Source organism: Schistocerca piceifrons, chromosome 10 (assembly GCF_021461385.2).
Source record: "Schistocerca piceifrons isolate TAMUIC-IGC-003096 chromosome 10, iqSchPice1.1, whole genome shotgun sequence".
Classification (NCBI taxonomy): domain Eukaryota; kingdom Metazoa; phylum Arthropoda; class Insecta; order Orthoptera; family Acrididae; genus Schistocerca; species Schistocerca piceifrons.
Genome location: NC_060147.1, coordinates 128,401,296 through 128,428,195, shown reverse-complemented (window position 1 = coordinate 128,428,195; position 26,900 = coordinate 128,401,296). Strand labels below are relative to the sequence as shown.

Genomic DNA, 26,900 nt, shown 5'->3' with positions numbered 1-26,900 from the left:
TCGCATGGCTGAAGCGGATCGTGTAGCCACGTCTCGATCCCTGAGTCAACAGATGGGGACGTTTGCAAGACAACAACCATCTGCACGAACAGTTCGACGATGTTAGCAGCAGCCCGGACTATCAGCTCTGAGACCGTGGCTGCGGTTACGCTTAACGCTGCATCACAGACAGGAGCGCCTGCGATGGTGTACTAAACGACGAACCTGGGTGCACGAATGGCAAACCGTCATTTTTTCGGATGAATCCAGGTTCTGTTTACAGGATCATCGCGGTGAACGAACATTGCAAGCGTGTATCCGTCATCGCCATACTGGCATATCAACCGGCGTGATGGTATGGGGTGCCATTGGTTACACGTGTCGGTCACCTCTTGTTCGCATTGACGGCACTTTGAACTGTGGACGTTACATTTCAGATGTAGCTCTACCCTTTATTCGATCCGTGCAAAAGCCTGCACTTCAGCAGGATAATGCACGACCGCATGTTGCATGTCTTGTACAGGCCTTTCTGGATACAGAAAATGTTCGACTGCTGCCCTGACCAGCACATTCTCCAGCTCTCTCACCAATTGAAAACGTCTGGTCAATGATGGCCGAGCAACTGGCTCGTCACAATACGCCAGTCACTAATCTTCATGAACTGTGGAACAGTGTTGAAGCTACATGGGCAGCTGTACCTGTACACGCCACCCAAGCTCTGTTTGACTCAATGCCCAGGCGTATCAAGGCCATTATTACGGCCTGAGGTGGTTGTTCTGGGTACTGATTTCTCAGGATCTAAGCACCCAAATTGCGTGAAAATGAAATCACATGTCAGTTATAATACAATATATTTGTCCAATGAATATCCGTTTATCATCTGCATTTCTTCTTGGTGTAGCAATTTTAATGGTCAGTAGTGTATTAAATAAAGGCAGTCAATGTGGTTCTGTCTGTATGTTTGAGCTAATCTCAGCAACTACTGTAGGGAGTTTGATAATGTTCTCACTAGTAGATAGACCAATTCACAAGGAAGGGCCGGCCGCAGTGGCCGAGCGGTTCTCGGTGCTTCAGTCTGGAACTGTGGGACTGCTACTGTCGCAAGTTCGAATCCTGCCTCGGGCATGGATGTGTGTGATGTCCTTAAGTTTCTAAGTTCTAGGAGACTGATGACCTCAGATGTTAAGTCCCATAGTGCTCAGAGCGATTTGAACCACAAGGAAGGTTTGCGCATATATTCTATAAATATTTCGTGCAAACTGGTTGAACTCTGATGAATTAACCTCCACCACCCTTCTGACAAGTGTGCAGCATAATCTCTCGCCAGCACACTGGTCGGCAAAGATGAAGCACGAGGATGGATTAGAGGGCGCTGGATCAAGTGCGCCTATCACGAGAGGTGCCAGAGACAAACTGACAAGCAGCTCGCTGCCAACACCCTCTCGACACCATTTAGGCAAAGAAAAGAGGATGCCGGCCACACGTAACAACATCCTCTCCCTTGCTTCCTTGTGGTACAAGACTACAAAAAGAGTGACATCTCCATCTAGTGGTGAATGCCAGAACACCTTGCAAGCACATTTCTGTGCGACACTCGTGTCCAAACTGAATAAGTGCAGTTGCTCCACTTCCTTTGGTACACCGACAAGTGGCAGAATGTATTCGGCATGGTGCACTCAGTGTGGACACACATCATCGTATTCACATATTATTTGTTTGCATACTCTGAAATTATACAGTGTGGTCCATTGATAGTGACCGGGCCAAATATCTCACGAAATAAGCATCAAACGAAAAAACTACAAAGAACGAAACTTGTCTAGCTTGAAGGGGGAAACCAGGTGGCGCTATGGTTGGCCCACTAGATGGCGCTGCCATAGGTCAAACGGATATCAACTGCGTTTTTTTAAAAAAGAAACCCTCATTTTTTATTACATATCCGTGTAATACGTAAAGAAATAGGAATGTTTTAGTTGGACCACTTTCTTCGCTTGGTGATAGATGGCGCTGTAATAGTCACAAACGTATAAGTACGTGGCATCACGTAACATTCCGCCAGTGCGGACGGTATTTGCTTCGTGATACATTACCCGTGTTAAAATGGACCGTTTACCAATTGCGGAAAAGGTCAATATCGTGTTGATGTGTGGCTATTGTGATCAAAATGCCCAACGGGCGTGTGCAATGTATGGCCGGCCGCGGTGGTCTCGCGGTTCTAGGCGCGCAATCCGGAACCGTGCGACTGCTACGGTCGCAGGTTCGAATCCTGCCTCGGGCATGGATGTGTGTGATGTCCTTAGGTTAGTTAGGTTTAAGTAGTTCTAAGTTGTAGGGGACTTATGACCAAAGCAGTTGAGTCCCATAGTGCTCAGAGCCATTTGAACCATTTTGCAATGTATGCTCCTCGGTATCCTGGACGACATCATCCAAGTGTCCGGACCGTTCGCCGGATAGTTACGTTATTTAAGGAAACAGGTAGTGTTCAGCCACATGTGAAACGTCAACCGCGACCTGCAACAAATGATGATGCCCAAGTAGGTGTTTTAGCTGCTGTCGCGGCTAATCCACACATCAGTAGCAGACAAATTGCGCGAGAATCGGAAATCTCAAAAACTTCGGTGTTGAGAATGCTACATCAACATTGATTGCAGCCGTACCATATTTCTATGCAGCAGGAATTGTATGGCGACGACTTTGAACGTCGTGTACAGTTCTGCCACTGGGCACAAGAGAAATTACGAGACGATGAAAGATTTTTTGCACGCATTCTATTTAGCGACGAAGCGTCATTCACCAACAGCGGTGACGTAAATCGGCATAATATGCACTATTTGGTAACAGAAAATCCACGATGGCTGCGACAAGTGGAACATCAGTGACCTTGGCGGGTTAATGTATGGTGCGGCATTATTGGAGGAAGGATAATTGGCCCCCCATTTTACCGATGGTAATCTAAATGGTGCAATGTATACTGATTTCCTTCGTAATGTTCTACCGATGTTACTACAAGATTTTTCACTGCATGACAGAATGCCGATGTACTTCCAACATGACGGATGTCCGGCACATAGCTCACGTGCGGTTGAAGCGGTATTGAATAGAATATTTCATGACAGGTGGATTGGTCGTCGAAGCACCATACCATGGCCCGCACGTTCACCCGATCTGACCTCCGCGGATTTCTTTCTGTGGGGAAAGTTGAAGGATATTTGCTATCGTGATCCACCGACAACGCCTGACAACATGCGTCAGCGCATTGTCAATGCGTGTGCGAATATTACGGAAGGCGAACTACTCGCTGTTGAGAGGAATGTCGTTACACGTACTGCCAAATGCATTGAGGTTGACGGACATCATTTTGAGCATTTATTGCATTAATGTGGTATTTACAGGTAAATTACATTGCAACAGCATGCGATCTCAGAAACGACAAGTTCACAAAGGTACATGTATCACATTGGAAGAACCGAAATAGAATGTCCAAACGTACCTGCGTTCTGTATTTTAATTTTAAAAACCTACCTGTTACCAAGAGTTTGTCTAAAATTGTGAGCCGTATGTTTGTGACTTTTACAGCGCCATCTATGACAAAGCGAAAAAAGTGGTCCAACTAAAACATTCATATTTCTTTACGTACTACACGAATATGTAATAAAAAAGGGGTTCCTATTTTAACAAACGCAGTTGAGATCTGTTTGACCTATGGCAGCGCCATCTAGCGGGCCAACCATAGTGCCATCTGGTTTCCCCCTTGAAGCTATACAAGTTTCGTCCTTTGTAGTCTTTCCGTTTGACGCTTATTTTGTGAGATATTTGGCCCAGTCACGATCAATGGACCACCCTGTATAACACAAACTGGACGCAATTGATAACTGGGTTCTTTATTCATAAAGAAAGAGCTACTTAAAGTTCCATGTGCTGTTATGCAAGCCTTCTTCTGTGCAGTCCACGTAGCCTCAATGCTGTCGAAGTAGATGTCCGCTATGTTCACTGTAAGGTTGCTGTGTGCTGGCTGTCTCTGCACTAGACACGAGGTCTGCGGCTCATCCCGGTGACACGCCGGAACCCCACGGCATACAGACTCGAACTGACTGACTAACTGGACCTTCCGTCCGCGGCGGCGATCCTAAATACTGGCGGCTGAGAGGGCGTTGGCGGCGCGTTTCCAGCGAGTCTTCCCATTGGCCTCCGTCGGTTCTTAACCTTTATGCTACACAGTGTGATGGCGCCAGCGTACGCCAGCACACATACTAACACCCAGCTCTTCGAACAAAGTACACTCACCTGTCAAAATTATTGCGATGCTGTACTCCTTCCCTGTGAGCATATTCCCAGGGGTGCATTCAGCCCTGATGTTCCTTTTATGAATGAGAAGCGATTGCGACTGCATCAGACAGCACAGTTGGAGGAGCTCTCGAAATGACAGGATATCTGATGAATGCACCAGCCTGCCCGTTACCCACAGTTAAATTCTATCGGTTACGTATGTGATGCATTGGGGAGATGTACAGAACGTCCACATGCACCAGCGACCATCCAGCAGTTGTCAAATGCGCTGCTGGAAGAATGGAACGTCCTACCGCAAGAACTCCCTCCCGATCTTGTGGCCTGTGTGCGATATCATCACAGAGTGTGCATTCGTGTCCATCGTGGCGGTAATTTCCTATGGGACTAAACTACTGAGGTCGTCGGTCCCTAGGCTTACACAGTACATAATCTAGCTTACAATACCCAATTTGTTTGGCGGTACATGTACATCACGTCTTCCGATTTCCAGCCCATTCGGACAATTCCTTCATAGTGCGTCGATTTTTTTTTTCCTTTCTTTTGTCTTAGAGTGTATAATTAGCATGTTCAAATAGCATTCTGTATTTCACTGATTTCATGCGGTCTGAAATACCTGCCTTGTCTACTCCCTGTTCACAGGTTTCCGATGGAGATGCACATCGTCCACCGCAACATGAAGTACTCGTCGCTGAATGAAGCCATGCAGAAACCAGATGGGCTCGTCGTCCTCGCTTTCTTCTTCCAGGTGAGCTCTTTTGATCGTCGAGGTTCTAAAATCCAAACTGAAGCTCAAAGTAGATGGGTGAACAACTGATGATGATACTGATCATCGTAATCTGTTGGACTGGGCACATGACAGCAAAGTATTCAGCACTCAAATAAAGTTTTTTATCAGATGAATGTGAATAAAAGACACAGAATAATAAAACTTCAGCATAAAAGGGAAATGAAGACATAAGCAGCCATTGGGCATTAAATGCATCAATGAGGAAAGTTGAAAATTTTGACCAGACCTGGACTCAAACCCGGACTTTTCCATTTCTAGTGATTGGTTGCCTTGAGCACCTTTTTTTTCTTATTAATCTCATTTTGTTCGTAACTGATCGGTGTATTTGTTCAGGGCGTATGTCCTATGACACTTGTCGAAGTTCATTGTTGATACATCAACTCAGTTTTTTTTCTTTTTTATTACAAAGGACAGCTACCTCTCTGACCGAGCACGCTGAGCTACCGTGCCGGCTCCATCTTGGTCATTCACACACGGTCCTCGACCGACTCAAATCTTCAACCTGTCCACACATTATTGACATAATGTCCCTGCCCGTTACCCTCAGAAATCGCAACATTTCACTGATCCCTGTAAATTTCCTGTCTGAAAGAACAGAAGCTGCGTATTTACTTTGCTGTCTGTCAGACATTTTATATCACTGGTAATTTAACAAAGAATTTTAACTGCAGAATTGTGCACCCCTTTTCGTACTTAAAAAAAAGTCGACGTTAACGTGGGGTTATGAATCTCATTTTTCCTTCTGGTATTGTAATTATGTACATTATTGTTCATTTTGAACTGCAGTGGATTATTTAAAACAAACTTCGTGAGGGAATAAATATACCGGGAAGCAGTAGTAAGAATGCCCAACTCCTCAAACAGATGTCTACAACATGATCGTGGGTGAGCAGTACATATTATTCGTACAGCATGTTTTTGAGCAACGAACACTTTCTTTCATAAGTAGGAGTTACCCCAGGGCATTATTCCATATGACATTACTGAATGAAAATGTCCCAAATACTTCAACTTTCTGATTTCTCTCTCCTCAAGATCTATAATAATTCTAAATACAAATGTAGCTGAGCTGTTTTAGGAGTTTCAAGGCATGCTTTCCCCTGTTCAAATTCTCATCAATATGGATGCCTAAGAATTTTGAAGCTTCCACCCTATTTATTATTTCCTCACCATGTGTTAAATTTACCAATGGTATAGTACCCCTAGATGTGCAGAACGGTATATGTTGTATCTTTTTAAAACTGAGGGTGAAAACAGTTACAGAAAACCAATCAATCATACTTTCAAGGACATAGTTTACCATCTTTTCTGTTTCTGTATGTGTGCTTGGATTGATTTCAATACTAGTGCCATCTGCAAAAAAGAACTAATTATGCTTGTTCTATATTAGACTGGATATCATTTACATATTTGAGGAACAATAGTGGCCCTTATATTGAGCCTTGGGGAACCCCATACGTGATTTCTCCCCAGTCTGAATTACTAAGTACAATTTCCTGCACTCTTTTGGTTAGATTTGATATTACCCAGTTGTAGGCTATATCATCGATCAGATAGAGCTTCAATTACTGTAATTCACACAGTCAAATTCCACTGTTTTATTATTTATACTTGTAGAATCCCCCCCATGAACCATGGACCTTGCCGTTGGTGGGGAGGCTTGCGTGCCTCAGCGATACAGATGGCAGTACCGAAGGTGCCACCACAACGGAGGGGTATCTGTTGAGAGGCCAGACAAACATGTGGTTCCTGAAGAGGGGCAGCAGCCTTTTCAGTAGTTGCAGGGGCAACAGTCTGGATGATTGACTGATCTGGCCTTGTAACATTAGCCAAAACGGCCTTGCTGTGCTGGTACTGCGAACAGCTGAAAGCAAGGGGAAACTACAGCCGTAATTTTTCCCGAGGACATGCAGCTTTACTGTAGCATGGAGAGCTGCATCAAACCAGTCTCAGGACTGAAGGCCACAACAACAACAACACTTGTAGAATTTGTTGCATGAACATGTAAATGGCAGTCCCAGTAGAGAAACTCTTCTGAAATCCAGACTGCGATTTATTGAGGATATTATTGTTGCTCAGGTGAGATACTAATACAGAACACATTACCTTCTCAACAATTTGGAAAATGGTACTAGCAGTGAAATAGATCTGTAGTTATTGACACCTGTCCTACGGCCTTTCTTATATAAGTGCTTGACAACGGCATATTTCAGTCAGTATTTTCCGTTTTCATATATCGTGTGTAATGGTAGAGATAGTAGTGCCGTTCTTATGGTGGAATGCACCTTGAACCAGTACCCTGTGAGCATCGGAGAGTCAAGGTCATGTCTTTGTTCCTCCGACAGCCACGTGCTTTCAAACTGTGTGCTACAATCACAAGTCCTGCCGGTTGTGAGTTACATTCTCTAATAAAGTTTCTTGTCGCAAAAAACTAAAAAGCTAGTGAAATTCATGGCGAACTCTGTGGAGTTTATGGGCCAAATGTAATGAGTGAAGGTAGTGTAAAAAATTGGCCAGGTGCAACTAGCACTCACGCTGTGAGGGCTCCGTGCAAACTTAATTATGTGTATAGACAGTGCATCCATCCTGGGACTCGAGATTCTTGTCGATTTATTGCCTCTTATGCTGCCCTCAATACTGGCAAGATATTGCATCTCAGTATTCCGAGGCTTTCCAGAATGTTTTAATTTCAAGTTTGAAGTCGGATAAAAAATGTCAAAAAAATTTTTTTTCATGAGATATGATTACAAATTAACAATTTCCTGATTTTTTTCCCTTTACGTGTACTGTGAAACCATACTTCTTCCAAATTTCATGATTGTAGGTCAACGGAAAGTACCCTTATACATTTTAATGAGCAAGTTTTCGAGTATCAAAATACGTGACGTAAAAAACTGTACCTTTTGATTGCACTACTTAGAAGTTCAGCTTTTTTACACTTACAAAAGGCGGTAGACCATGGTATGTGACATACATTTCAACTGTATACTTCTTCTTGTTCCTGAGAAACAGGCGTCTCAACAGACGGATCGACAGACTTACGGTTAGTCAGATAACAAATAACAAAAGAAATATTTTTTCGTATGATATAATTACAAATTGAGAATTCTCGGATTTTTTCCCTTTACTTCCAGTGTGAAAGCTTGCCGCCTGCCAAATTTGATGATTTTAGGTCAACAGGAAGTATCCTATATAGTTTTTGATGAGTAAATTTGCGAGTATCAACATATGAGACACAAATGGCCGTATGTTCCGACTGCAGTGACTCTGAAGGTTACATATATTACACTGGCAAGGGACCAGATACCTTACTATGTGGCATAAAGTTCAGCTTGATACGTCTACCCGTTCATGAGAGAAAGGGATCTTGATGGATGGACAAACAGACCAACAGTCAGACAACAAATACCAAAAAAAAATTGTTTCTTGGTGTGAAATAATCACAAATTAACAGTTTTCGGATTTTTTCGTTTACTTATACAGGGTTATTACAAATGATTGAAGCGATTTCACAGCTCTACAATAACTTTATTATTTGAGATATTTTCAAAATGCTTTGCACACACATACAAAAACTCAAAAAGTTTTTTTAGTCATTCACAAATGTTCGATATGTGCCCCTTTAGTGATTCGGCAGACATCAAGCTGATAATCAAGTTCCTCCCACACTCGGCGCAGCATGTCCCCATCAATGAGTTCGAAAGCATCGTTGACGCGAGCTCGCAGTTCTGGCACGTTTCTTGGTAGAGGAGGATTAAACACTGAATCTTTCACATAACCCCACAGAAAGAAATCGCATGGGGTTAAGTTGGGAGAGCGTGGAGGCCATGACATGAATTGCTGATCATGATCTCCACCACGACCGATCCATCGGTTTTCCAATCTCCTGTTTAAGAAATGCCGAACATCATGATGGAAGTGCGGTGGCGCACCATCCTGTTGAAAGATGAAGTCGGCGCTGTCGGTCTCCAGTTGTGGCATGAGCCAATTTTCCGCGGGCTACGCGTGAAACTTGTCCGCACGCGTTCAACCGTTTCTTCGCTCACTGCAGGCAGACCCGTTGATTTCCCCTTACAGAGGCATCCAGAAGCTTTAAACTGCGCATACCATCGCCGAATGGAGTTAGCAGTTGGTGGATCTTTGTTGAACTTCGTCCTGAAGTGTCATTTCACTGTTATGACTGACTGATGTGAGTGCATTTCAAGCACGACATACGCTTTCTCGGCTCCTGTCGCCATTTTGTCTCACTGCGCTCTCGAGCGCTCTGACGGCAGAAACCTGAAGTACGGCTTCAGCTCAACAAAACTTTATGAGTTTTTCTACGTATCTGTAGTGTGTCGTGACCATATGTCAATGAATGGAGCTACAGTGAATTTATGAAATCGCTTCAATCATTTGTAATAGCCCCGTAGTGTGAAAACTTGCTTCTTGCTACATTTCATGATTCTAGGCCAACTGGACATACCCTACACGTTTTGATAAGTCGGTTTACGAGTATCAAAATAAGTGACATAAATGGCCGTATGTTCGTACTGCATTGACTTGCAAGCTTACCTTCATTATACCGCCAAGGGACCATAGACCTTAGTATGTGACATCAGTTTCAACCCGCTCCTGAGAAAAATGGTTTTCGACAGTTGGACAGACAGACAGCAGACAGTTGGACAACAACGTGGCCCTATAAAGGTTCCGTTTCTATCGAGTGTGGTATGGAACCCTAAAAGATGGTGCCGTACGTTGAAAAATAGGTGAACAAATATCCGTAATTAGGAGGAAAGCAGTCGACCGAGTACCGTGAGTGCAGATCTGATGCGTTTGGTTGACGCAAATGTTACAGAAAACCACAGATTTACCATCTCGGAGCCTTTGGGTTAATTTTCCACTGATTAGTCGTGCTCTTCTTGTACGAAGTAATTACCGAAGATTTGGGCTACCGGAAATTTAATGCCATGTGTATGCCTAAACTCCTTTCTTAAAAACAAAAACTGTCTTTTTTGTGCGTTATGAAAAAAAGAGGAAGATCGTGGCGGGAGAAGGAACGTGGGTGCAGTATGTGAATGCAGAAGTAAAACTTCAGCTAATGCAGTGGGGCAATATATGGTCGCCGGAAAAGCCCACAATGTGTCGTCAAACACTTTCGAGCGGGAAACTCAGGGCAACTGTCTTATGGGACAGGAAATAAATTTTGCCAGTGCACTTTTTGGCGACGTGACGACTGTGGGCTGAGGATGACACGGCGGCCGGTCGGTCCGTTGGGCCTTCATGGCCTGTTCGAGCGGAGTTTAGTTTAATTTTAGTTCTTGGAGACGTGCCACAGTTAACGCTGAAAGTTATCTTAACATACTAATAAATTTGCGAAGGGCCATTCGAAACTGACATTGTGGTATGTTGACCCCTGGCGAGATTTTCGTGCATGACAATGCCTGCCTGCATGCAATGCGACGTACCGTGAAAAAAAATTTAAAAAAAAAGCGAGAGTTCAAATGAGAAGTATTTGATCACTCTCACCCCCCCCCCCCCCCCCCCACATACAACCCTGATTTGGCGCCTAACGATCATTATCTCTTCATGCACACGAAGAAGCGGTTGGCCCGAAGCGCTTTGGCAATGACAAAGCGTTGAAAACCATTGACGTAGATTAGCTTCGGTATAGATGGGCTGTATTCTCCGATTGCAGAATTTCAAACTCATCAAACGCTACGAAAGATGTCTCACCGAGAGATCTCTCGATGGGGCTGGAAACTATGCGGAAAATTAAATTAAAATTAAATTTTAAGTAGTATTGTATGATAAAATCGATAACTTCATTTACATGTTTTTAAAAAATAAACAGCAGTTGCTTTATGGACAACCCTTGTACAGGCACCGACAAAAAGGTCTCTTGTATTTCGAAAGGTAGTTACAAACAAACAAAAAAGGAAGATTCAGAGAAAATATTTTTATTTTTGAACAACAAATACTAAGGAATTCTACATTACATAGATTTACAAATTATTTCCGGTAAATGGTGTCCTCCATTGTTGATACATTGACGAAGCATTTCCCACAAGTTATCCATAATTGTTAGTGTCCTTTCCAGTGGAATGGCAGCCACTTCCTGGGTGATTGTCTCCTTGTCCTTGCATTGTTGAGAGGTGAGATTTGTACACTTGAGCCTTTAAGTATCCGCAGGGCCGTCCTTAACCTATTGGAGGCCCTAGGCACATTAGGATAATGGAGCCCCTATGAGCTTGACAGAGCACTATTTTGTTGAAATAGACAAAGAAAGTAGGTAAGCGAGGTTTTAGATATATTTTTATTTCTTTACAGTCAGATTAAATAAATAGATAATATAATCGACAAGAGTGACTCTTTTAGCATTCACAGGTTAGGGCTTAATAATCTATGTTGATTGAAGAGGTACCCTTCTAGATCTAAGGTGGACAAAATCGTTAATTAGTTCTTCAAAAGCTATATTTTTGAGCATATCATATTTTATGGACATCAGCGATGAACTGGTTAATCATTCTTGAAGTATTATACTTCTTAATTCATTTTTTTATTATTTTCAGTTTGGAGAAGGAGCATTCCGCACTGCAGTTGGTTACCATCATGCTCAAAAAGATTGTCAACGCGTTTTCTTCATTTGGAAATGTGTCTTCAATTTTGTTTTCTTTGAAAACGTGATATATTTCCAATATCCCACTATTTCTTATTTTTACTATGAACAATTTTCAAGTATTCAGTTAAATGCAGACATTCCGGTTCCAACTCCTGTTCGTTAACGTCTTCATAATAAATTGCAGCAAATTCATTGTAACTTAGTCTCCACTCTTCGGAATTAAGAGTAGCGAAAAAATAAACCAAAACGTTGACTAACAGTCTCATACGAGCTTCATCGCTGTTATAGATGAACGCTCAGGGTATCAATTATGGGAAGAAAGGTTTCTACTTTGAATTTCTCTTTTTCCATTCAGTTGGACTCACGGTGCAGAGCCATCAAAAAAAATTCTGGCGTGAACTTCTGCGTTTCGTACTTTGAGATACGTCCTTATAATCAGATTCCGGATTTTTTCCTTTGGCGGGCGATTCGAAGTCTTCAAATTTATCCCAGAGATTAATGATAAAATCATCAAGTGGAGCGAATAAATTAGTTGCGACGTGCAGTGTTGTTGTTTCTTTCTGAAGACAATAACTCGTTTTGTCTATTCTTTCCAATAAAGAGCGCCGATTTTCCGTTAGTATAATAAATTCTAGCTTTCCCGTTTTTCTCGACCTCCAGTTTCTCTTGCGTGTTCTGTATCTTCTGTGACGGACATCAAAGTTTCTATAATTTGTTTATGTCGTTCATGCAAGGCGCTTACTGCATCAGCTCGGGATGACCATCTGATCTATGAAAGACTTTTAATGGCTTTTTTTGAACCTAAATGTTCTGTCAATGTATGTCATCGGTGGGTAGTCCTCGAAAAAAAGTTGTACACTTTCTGAACCACTTCAAAAAAACTTGGTTGCCTTTGATACACACCCAGTAGCTTGGACAGCTACAAAGTTTAGTGAATGTCCCGCACATGAAACAAAGGTGGAAAATTCATATTTCTCCTTAATTCTTGCTTGTAGACCAGTATACTTCCCCGACATATTTGAAGCATTGTCCTCTGCAATCTTTTATGGGAATATCATGATTCCTATAAAAATTCAAGATGGTTTCCGCTAAATACACAGATTTATGGTCTTTAATAAGAATAAATTCCAGGAACCTTTCACCAGGGGAACGATCTTTTAAGTATCGAATTACAAACATGAGACAGATCGGGCGTACTGTCAACGCTAATGGAAAAATATTTTGCTAATTTAACTTCATTTATAATTTTAGGGCGTTTTGCCATGACATCAATAAACTCATTACAGATATTCGTTGAAAAGTAAGAAATGTTACCTTTTCCAGTATTCCCAAATTTTGGTAAGTGATCTGCAAGAAATGGATCGAATTTACTCAATAATTCCATACGTCCTAAACAATTTACGTTGTTGGGAGATCCTAGCATTTCATTGTCGCCGCGAAATAGAGGCCCTCTGATCCCAAAAATGTTACTACAGCTACAATCCGCTTTAGTGCATTCCTCCACTAAGTCTATAGAGAGTGCCTATCAACCGGGGAGGGGGTGGGGGTGGGGGGAGAGGGGCAGTCGCCCCCCTCCACTTCAAACTCCGGGAAGGCGAGATACGGTTTCTGCCCCCCCCCCCCTCCACCTCCCCCCAAATTGACTTGGAGTTTTATTTAATCTATAGGCAGAGCCAATGAATAAACTATGATGCCGTCAAGAAATATGGTATCAGTGTTTTTGTTGGCAGTGATTTTTGCTTTTGGCTGAAGTAGCTTGTAACACCGAGCTTCTGTCCTTTCCCTTCGTCCATTTTTCAATCTGTGACTCCTAATGGGGGACAACCTCCGTATGAATATGTAAAAAAATTCTGCGTAGCGCTTTCGAAAAGTAGTTGAGACTGATCGGGCCCTCACGGCGGGCTATGTCTTGTACCCTACAGTGGCCAGTGCGCCGAATCTGGGGGAGGAGCCCCAGACTTACTCCAGATATCTTTACTGTAAATATCTGATTTTGCTGTCCCTTTACGGTGTTAACAGTCATCCTCTGCACCTGCGTAATAATATATTGTTCAAAACAAATATTGCCACCACCCTCATTACTTACAATTCGGTTCCCCTGGAATCTAAGACCATACATGTTCGCAGATCTGCAGGTGGTGCAAAACTTTTTTTGATCAGTTTAGTCTCGCGGTGACGCGGGCAGAAGCCACGTGCCGGTCCATTCGAATTGACAATCACCGGCATACGATGCCCTAACAGCAGTCGGTACTCCTAACCTGGCTCGCCGCAACGACAATGTCCGCCGCATTCTACGAACTATACAACATTTTAGAAAAACAACGTAAAAACCCATCTACATCTACATCCATACTCCGCAAGCCACCTGACGGTGTATGGCGTTGGGTACTTGGAGTACCTCTATCGGTAGCCCCTTCTATTCCAGTCTCGTATTGTTCGTGGAAAGAAAGATTTTCGTTATGCCCCTGTGTGGGCTCTAATCTCTCCGATTTTATCCTCATGGTCTCTTCGCGAGATATACGTAGGAGGGAGCAATATACTGCTTGACTCCTCGGTGAAGGTACGTTCTCGAAACTTCATCAAAAGCCCGTACCGAGCTACTGAGCGTCTCTCCTGCAGTCTCTTCCACTGGAGTTTATCCATCATCTCCGTAAAGCTTTCGCGATTACTAAATGATCCTGTAACGAAGCGCGCTGCCCTCTGTTGGATCTCCTCTCTCTCTTCTACCAACCCTATCTGGTACGGATCCCACACCAGTGAACAGTATTCAAGCAGTGGGCGAACAAGTGTACTGTATGTAACCTACTTCCTTTGTTTTCGGACTACGTTTCCTTAGGATTCTTCCAATGAATCTCTGTCTGGCATCTGCTTTACCGGCGATTAATTTTATATGGTCATTCCATTTTAAATCACTCCTAATGCCTACTCCCAGATAATTTATGGAATTAACTGCTTCCAGTTGCTGAACTGCTATATTGTAGCTAAATGATAAAGGATCTTCCTTTCTATGTATTCGCAGCACATTACACTTGTCTACATTGAGATTCAATTGCCATTTCCTGCACCATGCGTCAATTCGTTGCAGATCCTCCTGCATTTCAGTACAATTTTCCATTATTACAATCTCTCGATATACTACAGCATCATCCGCAAAAAGCCTCAGTGAACTTCCGGTGTTATCCACAAGGTCATTTATGTGTATTGTGAATAGCAACGGTCCTACGACACTCCCCTGCGGCACACCTGAAATCACAGTAGATTTCTAGTCTCCAGAAAAGTCATTATACTCGAACATAACACGTGTTCCAACATTCTACAACTGATCGACGTTAGATATAGGTCTATAGTTCTGCACATCTGTTCGACGTCCCTTCTTGAAAACGGGGATGACCTGTGCCCTTTTCCCATCCTTTGGAACGCTACGCTCTTCTGGAGACCTACGGTACACCCAAATGTGAGGAGAGACAGTATTCTAACAGTCCCCCCCCTTTTCCCTCCCTTCACGACCACCATGTCTTCACGCCGTAGCTACGTCGCTACGCATTGTAGCTCTGGAAACGAACACGTAACGTGTACAATGTAGCCAGTGGTTTTTCTCCTTTGCCATACAGAGATAAAGACACAAGCATTTGCTTTGCAGTTTCGAGGTGAATCTTTGTTGTGAAAGGTGTGTAATTATTTAATGTCATTTATTTGTCATAAATTTCCTGGCTCAATACTGATTGTTCTCAGTAGTTCATTGAAGAACGTAAATGTAATTCTGTAGAGGTTCTAAAAGTAGCTCTTGCAAATCCTAGGACTTTGGAAGCATTTGATATGCTGTTACAGAAATCCAAAAGGTTATTCTAAAAACCTAAGTACGGAAGACCTAAATACCTCACGGCCAAGAAAATTACCAGCGAAATTGTAACACACTGTCTGTTCCCAATGAATTGTCTGAAGAACGAAAATTTAGGAAAAGTTTGTTTGAAATTCTTGAGCTCATTCTGAATGAGACTGATCAAAGGTTCAATCAAGAGGATTCAAAGCGACTATCCCATCTGCACGACATTGGGAAGAATTGCTTGGAGTACATACAACAGCCTTTAACCTGGACAGGCTTCATGCACAGCTCGAAATGCTGACAACCATTACGACTGGTATACAACCATGTAGATCCAGGGGACAAAGCCCCATATAGTGTTCTAGTGTAAGCAATACGATTAGTGTGTTGACTGCATCCCCATTTGTTGACGCAGGCCCAGGAGAAGAACAACCATGCGCTACGGCCCATCCTGGAGGTGCTGGAGCGCGTCAAGTTCCCCGGCGACAGCTCGCCACTGCACGTCAGCTTCTCACTGTCGTCGCTGTTGACCGCCGACATGGACGCCTTCTACACGTACCGCGGCTCGCTCACCACGCCGCCCTGCTCCGAGTCCGTCACATGGGTCATCTTCCCGGATGCGTTGCCCATCTCCTTCAACCAGGTGAGCGGTCTACTTCCTCTCCACATAGCAGTCCAGTGCTTCTCAGAGGTCGGTCGGTCGTTTGAGTCACGGGACGGGACCAAACAGTGACGTCACCGATCCCGTCAGATTGGGGAAGGATGGGAAAGGGAGTCAGCCGTGCCCTCTCGAAGGAACCATCCCGACATTTGCCTGAAGTGATTTAGGAAAATCACGGAAAACCTAGATCAGGAACACCGGACGCGAGTTTGAACTGTCATCCTCCTGAATACAGGTCCAGTGTGCTAACCACTGTGTCACCTCGCACGGTGCTTCTCGGAGAACGTGATACTGGGAGTGATATCTACACTCCACAATACAATTAAAGGATAACATTTTCGAAAACCCGTAATTGTCTGTTATCACTGTAACACAGTAGTTTGAAACACGGCATAAAGGTGCATACAGCCATATTTCACCCTTTCTATTGACACCTTAGGTAGGGCTGTTTGACGATGACATTTGGTTTGTGGGGCGCTCAACTGCGCAGTGGTCAGCGCCCGTACAAAGTCCCAATTTTTACACAGTCCAATTCTGACACACTCCAATCTAGCCAGTTTCACGAATGAGAATGATGATGAAATCATAAGTACAACACAAACACCCAGTCCCCAGGCAGAGACCCCAACCTGGCCAGGAATCGAACTCGGGACCCTATGATCCACAGGCAGCAACACTGACCACTAGACCACGAGCTGCGGACAGCTAGGGCTGTGTTGGAACACGGCTCAAGGTGTCCGAACAGTTTATGTCACAGTTCGGGAAATCTCGGGTCTGTTCGATCTTTTCAGTGGCCTGTGATCTAGTGCTTTTTATTGGTACTATCACAACGACCTGTCAGCGTTTTTAATGCACTACGGATTTAAGTAAAAATAATAATAATAATAATAATAATAATAACCGTGAAATATGAACTGAAATATCTTCTAAGGTACAGGTCATGTGTAACAAAGGAAACTAATAAATAAATAAGAGTGTGCAATCATCATGATAGTACTACCTCCCAGATGGGTCTTGCCGCTGTAGTTCATTCTCACGATAAAAATTAAAATCACTTTATTATATTTTGTTACTTCGGCATTTAATTCTTGATTAAATGTCTTGATTGTTTCATCTGAATGTTGTCGTCTTGTTTTTAAAATGACTGGTAACGTTTCTCTCTGTTATTCTAATATGTGAACAGGGACTGAACTTACTATCTGTAAAGTGAAACCACCCCTTTTCTTGGGAAGTTGATTCCCACACATTTCACAGATGGAAATGACATTTCACACTGCAATGAAAAACAGAAAGACTTCCTGATAACATTTGACACTGGTGACACCCTCAGATGTTTCAGCCCTTCTCTTAGGACATTGTTGGGCTGCATTCCCATTAAATGCGATCTGACTGCTTTCGAGGGCAGCAGGACCTCAAGTTTTGCTCTTCGGTACAGATTGGAACCACCAGGTGCTGTTCAAAACCATTTGATGAAATGTAAATGCGATATTCACAGCAGGGGATGGTGGTTATGGGTTACTACCCTGCCTTTTTCGGAGCTCCTACGGCGGGGTCACGGGGAGGGTGGGAGGGGGGGGGGGGGGGAAGGGGTGTTGTAATATTGAGATGTGCTCAAGTAAATTTTATATTAAAAAAATTTTGCCAGTAGATTTCGAATACGGAAGCCATTTGTGATCTCTTCTTCTCCATTTGGTGAAGTTCTTACTAAAAATGAGTTGAAAATTTTCCTCTGTTATCATTTAAGGGATACTCAAAATTTACAATTTTCGTAGGACCTTTCTGTACAATTTCATTTATTGTGGAGGATGTTAATGTATTAGGCCTAGTGACTGAGTCCGAATCTGTGGTTACTTCACAATTACTAGTACTAGGCCTATCAGAATATTGGATAGGAGGTGGTCCACATTCCAGTACTCGATGTTCACTTGTATCTAAAGCATCACACGATGTGAGGCTACTGCTAATGCCATCGTCCTTCACGCACACTTCAGTCTGAGTGTCTGAAGTTGTTGGTCAAAGAAATTTTTCGAAGGCAGCTTCTCATGTTGTAGTATATTCTTAATCTTTTGAGCACCTGCATTGTATTTTCTAAATCTGCCACTTTCACACGACATTTCCCTACTGGCACTTTGAACTTCACAGGAAAAGCAAAAACACTGCATCTTCACACAGTGCACTCACAACACATGAAACATCGTGAACTGGAAAAGTATCGAACATTTAAACTGATGACAACGAACAAATCATTTTAGGGGAAAAACGTGCTGATGGAAGAATGTAATGCTTGATTGATAGCCATAACAATGTGCAGAAAGCGTGCAGAGAGGCGCCAAGAAACGATGAATCACGTACCTCTTAATTTACGCATGAGTAATAATTGTGTTGATCATAGATATTACTATAGCGCGTCATTACCACAGCACCCTGGTTCCCTTGAGGTTGTAACGATGGAAAATTGTACTGGAATGCAGGAGGATCTGCAACAAATTGACACAAGGTGCAATGGCAATTGAATCTCAATGTAGACAAGTGTAACGTGCTGCGAATACATAGAAAGGAAGATCCTTTATCATTTAGCTACAATATAGCAGTTCAGCAACTGGAAGCAGTTAATTCTATAAATTATCTGGGAGTAGGCATTAGGAGTGATTTAAAATGGAATGACCATATAAAATTAATTGTCGGTAAAGCAGATGCCAGACTGAGATTCATTGGAAGAATCCTAAGGAAATGTAGTCCGAAAACAAAGGAAGTAGGTTACAGTACACTTGTTCGCCCACTGCTTGAATACTGCTTACTGGTGTGGGATCCGTACCAGATAGGATTGATAGAAGAGATAGAGGAGATCCAACGGAGAGCAGTGCGCTTCGTTACAGGATCATTTAGCAATCGCGAAAGCGTTATGGAGATGATAGATAAACTCCAGTGGAAGACTCTGCAAGAGAGACGTTCAATAGCTCGGTGTGTGCTTTTGTTGAAGTTTAGAGAACATACCTTCACCGAGGAATCAAGCAGTATATTGCTCCCTCCTACATATATCTTGCAAAGATACCATGAGGATAAAATCGGAGAGATTAGAGCCCACACAGAGGCATACCGACAATCTTTCTTTCCACGAACAATACAAGACTGGAATAGAAGGGAGAACCGATAGAGGTACTCAAGGTACCCTCCGCCACACACTGTCAGGTGGCTGGCAGAGTATGGATGTAGATGTAGATGCAGGCATAATTTTCTGAGATGGATTCCAGTGGTCATAGTTGTGTCACAATGAGTATACAATTCAACTACAATACATTAAAAGCAGTTTCAGAAACATCTTACCTTTTTTTTTCAGTTTATCTATACAACAAAATTACAGGTGACAGTTTTCAGATTACCTTGTAAGTTTCTACACAGGGCACCTAGAAGCGTGGGGCTGTCCGCAGTTGCACCATTTGTACACGCCCCTGTACAGAAGATATTTTTAGCTCAACAGATTAAAAGATACGAGGGTGGTTTGAAAAGTTCTCGAACGGAATAGAAAAAAAGTACTTACATCACTGAAACTTTTTTTGTTTTTCTATGTAGTCTCCTCCTAGATTAATGCACTTGTTCCAGCGATGTTCCAGTGCCTTGATCCCACATCGAAAAGTTTCCTCCACGCCTGCAAAATAGTTGTCAACTCCGGCTATCAGTTCTTCGTTTGAAGTGAATCTTCATCCACGAAGAAAAATTTTCAGTTTTGGGAAGAGATGGAAGTCTGATGAAGCCATATCAGGTGAATAAGGCACGTGTGGCAACAATTCATACCTTGGTTCATGTAATTTTACCATGGTGACAGCACGTGTGCGGGCACTCATTGACTTGATGGAAGATGACTTTCTTCCTTGTTAAGTCTGGCCTTTTTTCCATGTATCTTTTGTTGCAATTTGTCCAGGTGGTTAGCATAGTATTCTCCAGGAATTGCTTGCCCAGTGGGGAGATAATCTACAAACAGAATCCCCTTCACGACCCTGAACACTGACGCCATGACCTTTCCCGCCAAAGGTATTCTTTGCTTTCTTTGGTGGCAGAGAATCAGCATGTTTCAACTGCTATGACCATTATTTTGTCTCTGGAATATAGTAGTGCACCAGTTTTATCTGTGATCACAAACTGGCACAAAATATCTTGTTCGTTTCTCCTGTAACGGGCCAAACATTGTTCCAATACGTCCATTCTCATGCGTTTTTGATCCAGTGTCAAGAGTCGTGGCACCCATCTTGCAGATTTCTTCATTTCTAATTCTTCAGTCAAAATGCGATATACCCTTTCAGATGACATCTGGCAAGTGTGAGCAATTTCACGCACTTTCAATCAGCGATCCTAGATGACCATTTCGTGCACTTTTGCAGTGATTTCTGGAGTAGTGACACTCTTGGCCAACCACAGCTGGGTCATCGTCTAAGCTCTCCTGACCAAATTTAAATTCATTTGTCCACTTGGCAACAGTTGAATATGAAGGAGCAGAGTCCCCCAGTGTGCTACGGAAATCAGCATGAATGTGCTTTGCTTTCATACCTTTCCTTATGAAGTACTTAATCACTGCTCAAATCTCTATTTTTCCATTTCTGTAAATCACTACACGGTAACAACAGAGCCATGTCACCGCCACAGCTCTCACCCAAGAGCACTGACATGGCACATGTTTGCAGACAACAGTTCAATGAATATCACATGAACAACTCATTGCGCTAGTGCCGACCTCTTGTGGTAATTCAGAGACCTTTTCAAACCACCCTCATAATCAGCAGGTTTAATTTAAAGTTATTTGTTCACTGTCTTGTAGTACATTTCACTACCCAAAATACAGCCTCACAGTGAATGCTGTTCTCAAACAAGGGACGAGTTGGTCGACATTCATAAGCAGCTGGATATCGCCCTGACTACTGAAAACAATTGCCAGCTGCCGCAAATCGGTGTGTTGGAGGAAGAGCTCCGGAGAGTTGTGTACCTGTGATACCTCTATCAGAGATACCTCAAATGCTATCCTTTCCTGTGGATCCTGTCTCTTCTGAAAAAAAGTACAGAATCTGTCATCCACTCGACTGCAAGTGGCATGTCAGTGGTAGATCTAGGTGTCCGGTACAGGGTGGACTGGGACCAGAGGGGACTCAGGATGTTGTACAGATCCCCCTAACCAACAAGTTTGAGGTGCTGTCTTTCACTGAAACAGAGGCAGTGGGACTCACTTCACCTGTTTTGTGTGGTGTCAGGAGGAGGTAAACGCAAAAGGGTAGGGGTCCATTAATCGTCGGCAGTTCAAACGTACGGCGAATGGTTGTACTCCTTAGGGAAATGGCAATAAGTGGGGGGCAACCAACTGCAGATAGTGGTGCACATTGGAACAAATGATGCCTGTCGTCTGGACTCCAAGGTAATTCTTGGGTCATTCCAGTGATTGGCAGAGGAGGTTGAGAAGGCCAGCACTGCACGTGGAGTTTCAATGGAGCTCACAGTTTGGAGCATTGTCTCTAGAACTGGTCATGACTCCTTGGTTCTGAGTCGGGTGGAAGGACTGAACCAGATACTTCGAGGTTCTGTGACAAGCTAGGCCGGTACAAGTTCCTGGACTGGCACTTTAGGGTTGAGAACTGTAGGGCCTCCCTAAATATGTAAGGTGTGCACAACACATCAGAGGCTGTTACTCAGATAGTTGACAGTGTGTAGGGTGCACACAAGGTATTTTTGATTAGGCGACTCTCCATCCAATCTAGATAACGATAGCCATAAGAAACCCAAAGGTATCAGTGTAAGATAGAAAGCACTGCCTCCGACAGGTGAGAATATTAAAATTTGAACTGTAAAGTGCCGAAGCATTCACAACAAAGTGCCACGGCTTGAAGGGCTCATGAAAAGCAGTGAGCTCACACAATACTAGGTACAGAAAGCTGGGTGAAACCGGAAATTGATGGCAATAAGATTTTTTTTTCCGGGGGGGGGGGGGGGGGGGGGGGGGCGGCAATGGAGGTAGTGTACTTGCCACAGTAGACAAAAAACTCAAATCCACCGAGATAGAAACTGAAGCTGCATGTGAGACTGATTGGGCAAAGCTCAGTATCGGCATGAGGATAAATGAAGTGCCACGTTGACACTGTATCACTTGATACTATTTATGTTTATGCTGTCTAAATGTAATCTACATTACATGGGTACCAATATTACACATTACTCTGTGACATACATAAGTTACGATTCTACATTCTACAATTACACTCATCTCTGATAATTTTTTTTTCTTTCAGATCAAGAAGTTCCGACGTATCTATTCTTCAGGTGAAGATCGTATGGTAAACAATTTCCGTGTTTTGCAACCTCTCAACAGTCGGAATGTCTTTGTTCGCAAACTGTGGAAGATTGAGAGCTACAACCTTACTAGCCATGATTCGGTGTCATGGCTCAGTTAAGCTTGCGCCAAAAAAGTTCCACGTTCCTACAGCACTCAACTATCGAAAGACTAGCAAGAAAGTGCACTGCCGTTACAGTGAACATGCCTACATTTACTGTCATGCTGAGGCAGCTCACAACCTGTTGTATGTATTTCCTTGAATAAGAATGTAGTGCATACAGCACTGTGTGGAAGCAATTTCTATTAGTAGTACAATGCTGTATGTGCTTCTTTTAGACAACAGGTCAAGCGGATCAGAAACCACTGCCTGCAAACTTCTACCTATTTCACAAGGTTGTGCTCTTTAATGTACATATGAAAAGTTCTGTATAGTCTTGTAAATATCTTAAGAATTTTGTTATCTATGTTGTGTATTACACACACTTAATTGACATTTATTCATAATGAAAAAGACATTTCAATGTTTCACTTTCATTCTTAGTAAAGGATTCCTTCCAAAACACATTCTAATGTATGTACCAGTTGACAATACAAGATGTAGATTTGTTTTCTATCTTTCTTTAATGATCATCTTAAAGGAACTGACATCATTACCTTCACTTATTTCAAGTTGTACTGTACTTAAAAAAATCTCCTCTCACGACTGCTACAAAATGCTGCATTTTGTTTTGCTGTTGTGAATATTTACGCCATTGTGTGCCTGATCAGTGTGTATGTTGCATGTGAAACACTGCTGGCAGTGTTCTGGGATTTTATGAAAGTTTTGTCATCTGCAAATATGTGTTGTATTAAAATTGCATATCACACAAGCCTGTAGAATTAGAAACATCTGTTATTTATTATGTGTATATAATTTTCTGTACATATGAGTATTTTAATAAAACTTATGGTGAAAAGGCAAAATTCTATCATTACTCTTCAATAATACTGAAGAATTGCATCATACACGATAACAATATGTATATCTATATACAAAGAGGAAATACTTTGCTGTGATTCTCTCTCTCTCTCTCTCTCTCTCTCTCTCTCTCTCTCTGCTCTCTGGACAAAGAAAGATCTGAGTATAATACAAGTGACATAAACGAGCTTTCTAAAATATATCCTGAGCAAGAGAAGGAACAGGACAAGGAATGAAACGATACGAAACATCCTCCAGATACATAAATCTCCTAAAAGAAAAATGCAAACAAACAGGCTGAAATGGTCTGGCCATGTTAAAAGAATGAGACAAGAAAGCCTTCCAAGAACAGCTCTAGAATGGACAGGAACTGGAACCATACAGTCTTCGTACATCCATAGTTGAAATGGAGGACAGTGGGAAGTCGTTGTTGTGGTCTTCAGTCCTGAGACTGGTTTGATGCAGCTCTCCATGCTACTCTATCCTGTGCAAGCTTCTTCATCTCCCAGTACCTACTGCAACCTACATCCTTCTGAATCTGCTTAGTGTATTGATCTCTTGGTCTCCCTCTATGATTTTTACCCTCCACGCTGCCCTCCAATGCTAAATTTGTGATCCCTTGATGCCTCAAAACATGTCCTACCAACCGATCCCTTCTTCTAGTCAAGTTGTGCCACAAACTTCTCTTCTCCCCAATCCTATTCAATACCTCCTCATTAGTTACGTGATCTACCCACCTTATCTTCAGCATTCTTCTGTAGCACCACATTTCGAAAGCTTCTATTCTCTTCTTGTCCAAACTGGTTATCGTCCATGTTTCACTTCCATACATGGCTACACTCCATACAAATACTTTCAGAAACGACTTCCTGACACTTAAATTTATAGATGATGATAACAAATTTCTCTTCTTCAGAAACGATTTCCTTGCCATTGCCAGTCTACATTTTATATCCTCTCTACTTCGATCATCATCAGTTATTTTACTCCCTAAATAGCAAAACTCCTTTACTACTTTAAGTGTCTCATTTCCTAATCTAATACCCTCAGCATCACCCGATTTAATTTGACTACATTCCATTATCCTCGTTTTGCTTTTGTTGATGTTCATCTTATATCCTCCTTTCAAGACACTGTCCATTCCGTTCAACTGCTCTTCCAAGTCCTTTGCTGTCTCTGACAGAATTACAATGTCATCGGCGAACCTCAAAGTTTTTACTTCTTCTCCATGAATTTTAATACCTACTCCGAATTTTTCTTTTGTTTCCTTTACTGCTTGCTCAATATACAGATTGAATAACATCGGGGAGAGGCTACAACGCTGTCTCACTCCTTTCCCAACCACTGCTTCCCTTTCATGCTCCTCGACTCTTATAACTGCCATCTGGTTTCTGTACAAATTGTAAATAGCCTTTCGCTCCCTGTATTTTACCCCTGCCACCTTCAGAATTTGAAAGAGAGTATTCCAGTTAACGTTGACAAATGCTTTCTCTAAGTCTACAAATGCTAGAAACGTAGGTTTGCCTTAATCTTTTCTTAATACGGAATCCAAACTGATCTTCCCCGAGGTCCGCTTCTACCAGTTTTTCCATTCGTCTGTAAAGAATTCGCGTTAGTATTTTGCAGCTGTGACTTATTAAACTGATAGTTCGGTAATTTTCACATCTGTCAACACCTGCTTTCTTTGGGAAGTCAGCTGGTATAAATTTATATTAAAAATGAAGAAATTCCTCCAGTTGTATTTAAGGTGTCGATTCTATTTTGGTAACTAGTTCCAACGTTGGAACAACGTCATCTTCAGGCCCATACACTTGTTGATGTCAACTGCATGCGGCTGATACTAGAAGTCAGTGGTGAGATACGGACATGCTCTGTGTGGAACCATATAAAATCTCCAGTTTCTCAATATATAGGAGAAAAATAAACTTCAGATGGAAACCTGTCTCTGAAACCATCATTCACCGAGGCAACAGAACCTCAGATTCAGAGGAGGCAAGGCCTTCCTATGCACCAGCTAACTCCATCTTCTCTACTGGTGATTGTGACAGTCAGTCCTGATCACTGAATAACAAACAACATTGAAAGACATTCCTCCTACAGTCTGTCAGCATACAAAGTCACATTTGCTGCCGAAACTGTGGCTTAGTGGCAGGTGCTGGCACCTATAAGTTCGGCACTCGGATGACGTTCCCCGAGACATCCTCTACAACCACTGAACGTTTGTTGCAACATTTCTGGGACACCCAGTACATTTTATTAGAGGGCAGGCAGATGTCGTGATCATGGTTAAAGTCGTCTTATTAATCACCAGAAATCTCTAATGATACAGTGATACATCAGCCATGTGATTAGAGATACCTTGAGTGTGAACAACAAAAATGACCACTTCTCAACTTTTATCAGCATAATCGATACATATTCATACTTTCAAGGAAATTTATTCCACCTAATGGAAGCATCTAGTGAATTCATCATCTTTCACACACCTTCAATTATGCCATCGAGCTCTTCAGTAATTTGGTGACTAAGATTTATGCTGTGGATCTGCTGTATCCCAGCAGCACGAATGATCCCATATTCTTTTATCAGAAACATTAAATTCGCTTCTGACCACTCCACTGCCCACACAACTAACGACAACAAAAGTAAACAACAGACAAAACAGCAGATGAATGCTCTCTATGCTGGTAGTGTGGAAGCAAAGATGATGTGAACTTTCTCTGACTGTTCACCAAAAGGCAAAGGAACAAGTGTGATGCCATTCGGTTGTGTCCACATACCTTTGACACCAGAGAGAATTCTTGTTCATTGTTGCTCATTCACTTATGTTTGCCACAGTGTAAACCAGTAGTTGCACAGCTGTTTATCAAAAGGTCACAGGAGCATATTTGAATCTCTAGCGTGCCTACGAATTAAGTGCACCGACCACAAATAAAATTGTTTTGCACCATTCCATTGTTGTTTCACAACTGTGAGCCCATATTTATTCCTTCATTACTGCTTCGCTAACACAGTGATAAACTGTATTGCCATATATCCAAACAGTCACCTAACCTGAGGAAAAGATTTATGTTCCTTGAAAGAAAATGACCCAGGTTATGAGCTAGCAGCACGACCCACAATGAGACAGTTGTCTACAAGATAATTACCAACTGAATATGCAGTTGGCTGGGATCTGATACGACTGTGCTGTTTAATGCTTAGATGGGTCATTACTGTGGGATAACACCTGTCCATGGTAACATAGTGATGAAAGTTTATTTCATTGTTGTTTAATTTAACAGTGCTTTAGCTCATATTATGTAAATTACGTTTGCTGTTTTTTCATTAAACAGAGATTAAACTATGATTTTGCTCATACATACATGCTTATCTTCGTAACATAAAGGCAGCAACTCTTTGCACGTGTGCGAAGTATGCCATGTACCTACTCGTGTTATGAAAAACGGTGCACCCACTTGAGGTTTAAGTAAAAAATTCTGAATGTCTGAAAA

At 42.4% G+C, this 26,900-nt stretch overlaps 1 protein-coding gene across 1 annotated transcript in view; it reads left to right on the top strand.

The window, feature by feature from the left end:
- The window catches only part of LOC124718758 (carbonic anhydrase-like), an 88,097-nt gene extending 64,755 nt beyond the window's left edge, over positions 1 to 23,342 (top strand). Inside the window, exons 5-7 of the mRNA XM_047244372.1 lie at positions 4,906 to 5,011; positions 15,893 to 16,120; positions 22,405 to 23,342. Of these exons, the coding sequence (XP_047100328.1) occupies positions 4,906 to 5,011; positions 15,893 to 16,120; positions 22,405 to 22,566 (496 nt within the window). The 3' untranslated portion in view covers positions 22,567 to 23,342. The remainder of the gene's footprint in view (positions 1 to 4,905; positions 5,012 to 15,892; positions 16,121 to 22,404) is intronic.
- The last annotated feature ends 3,558 nt before the right edge of the window (positions 23,343 to 26,900 follow it).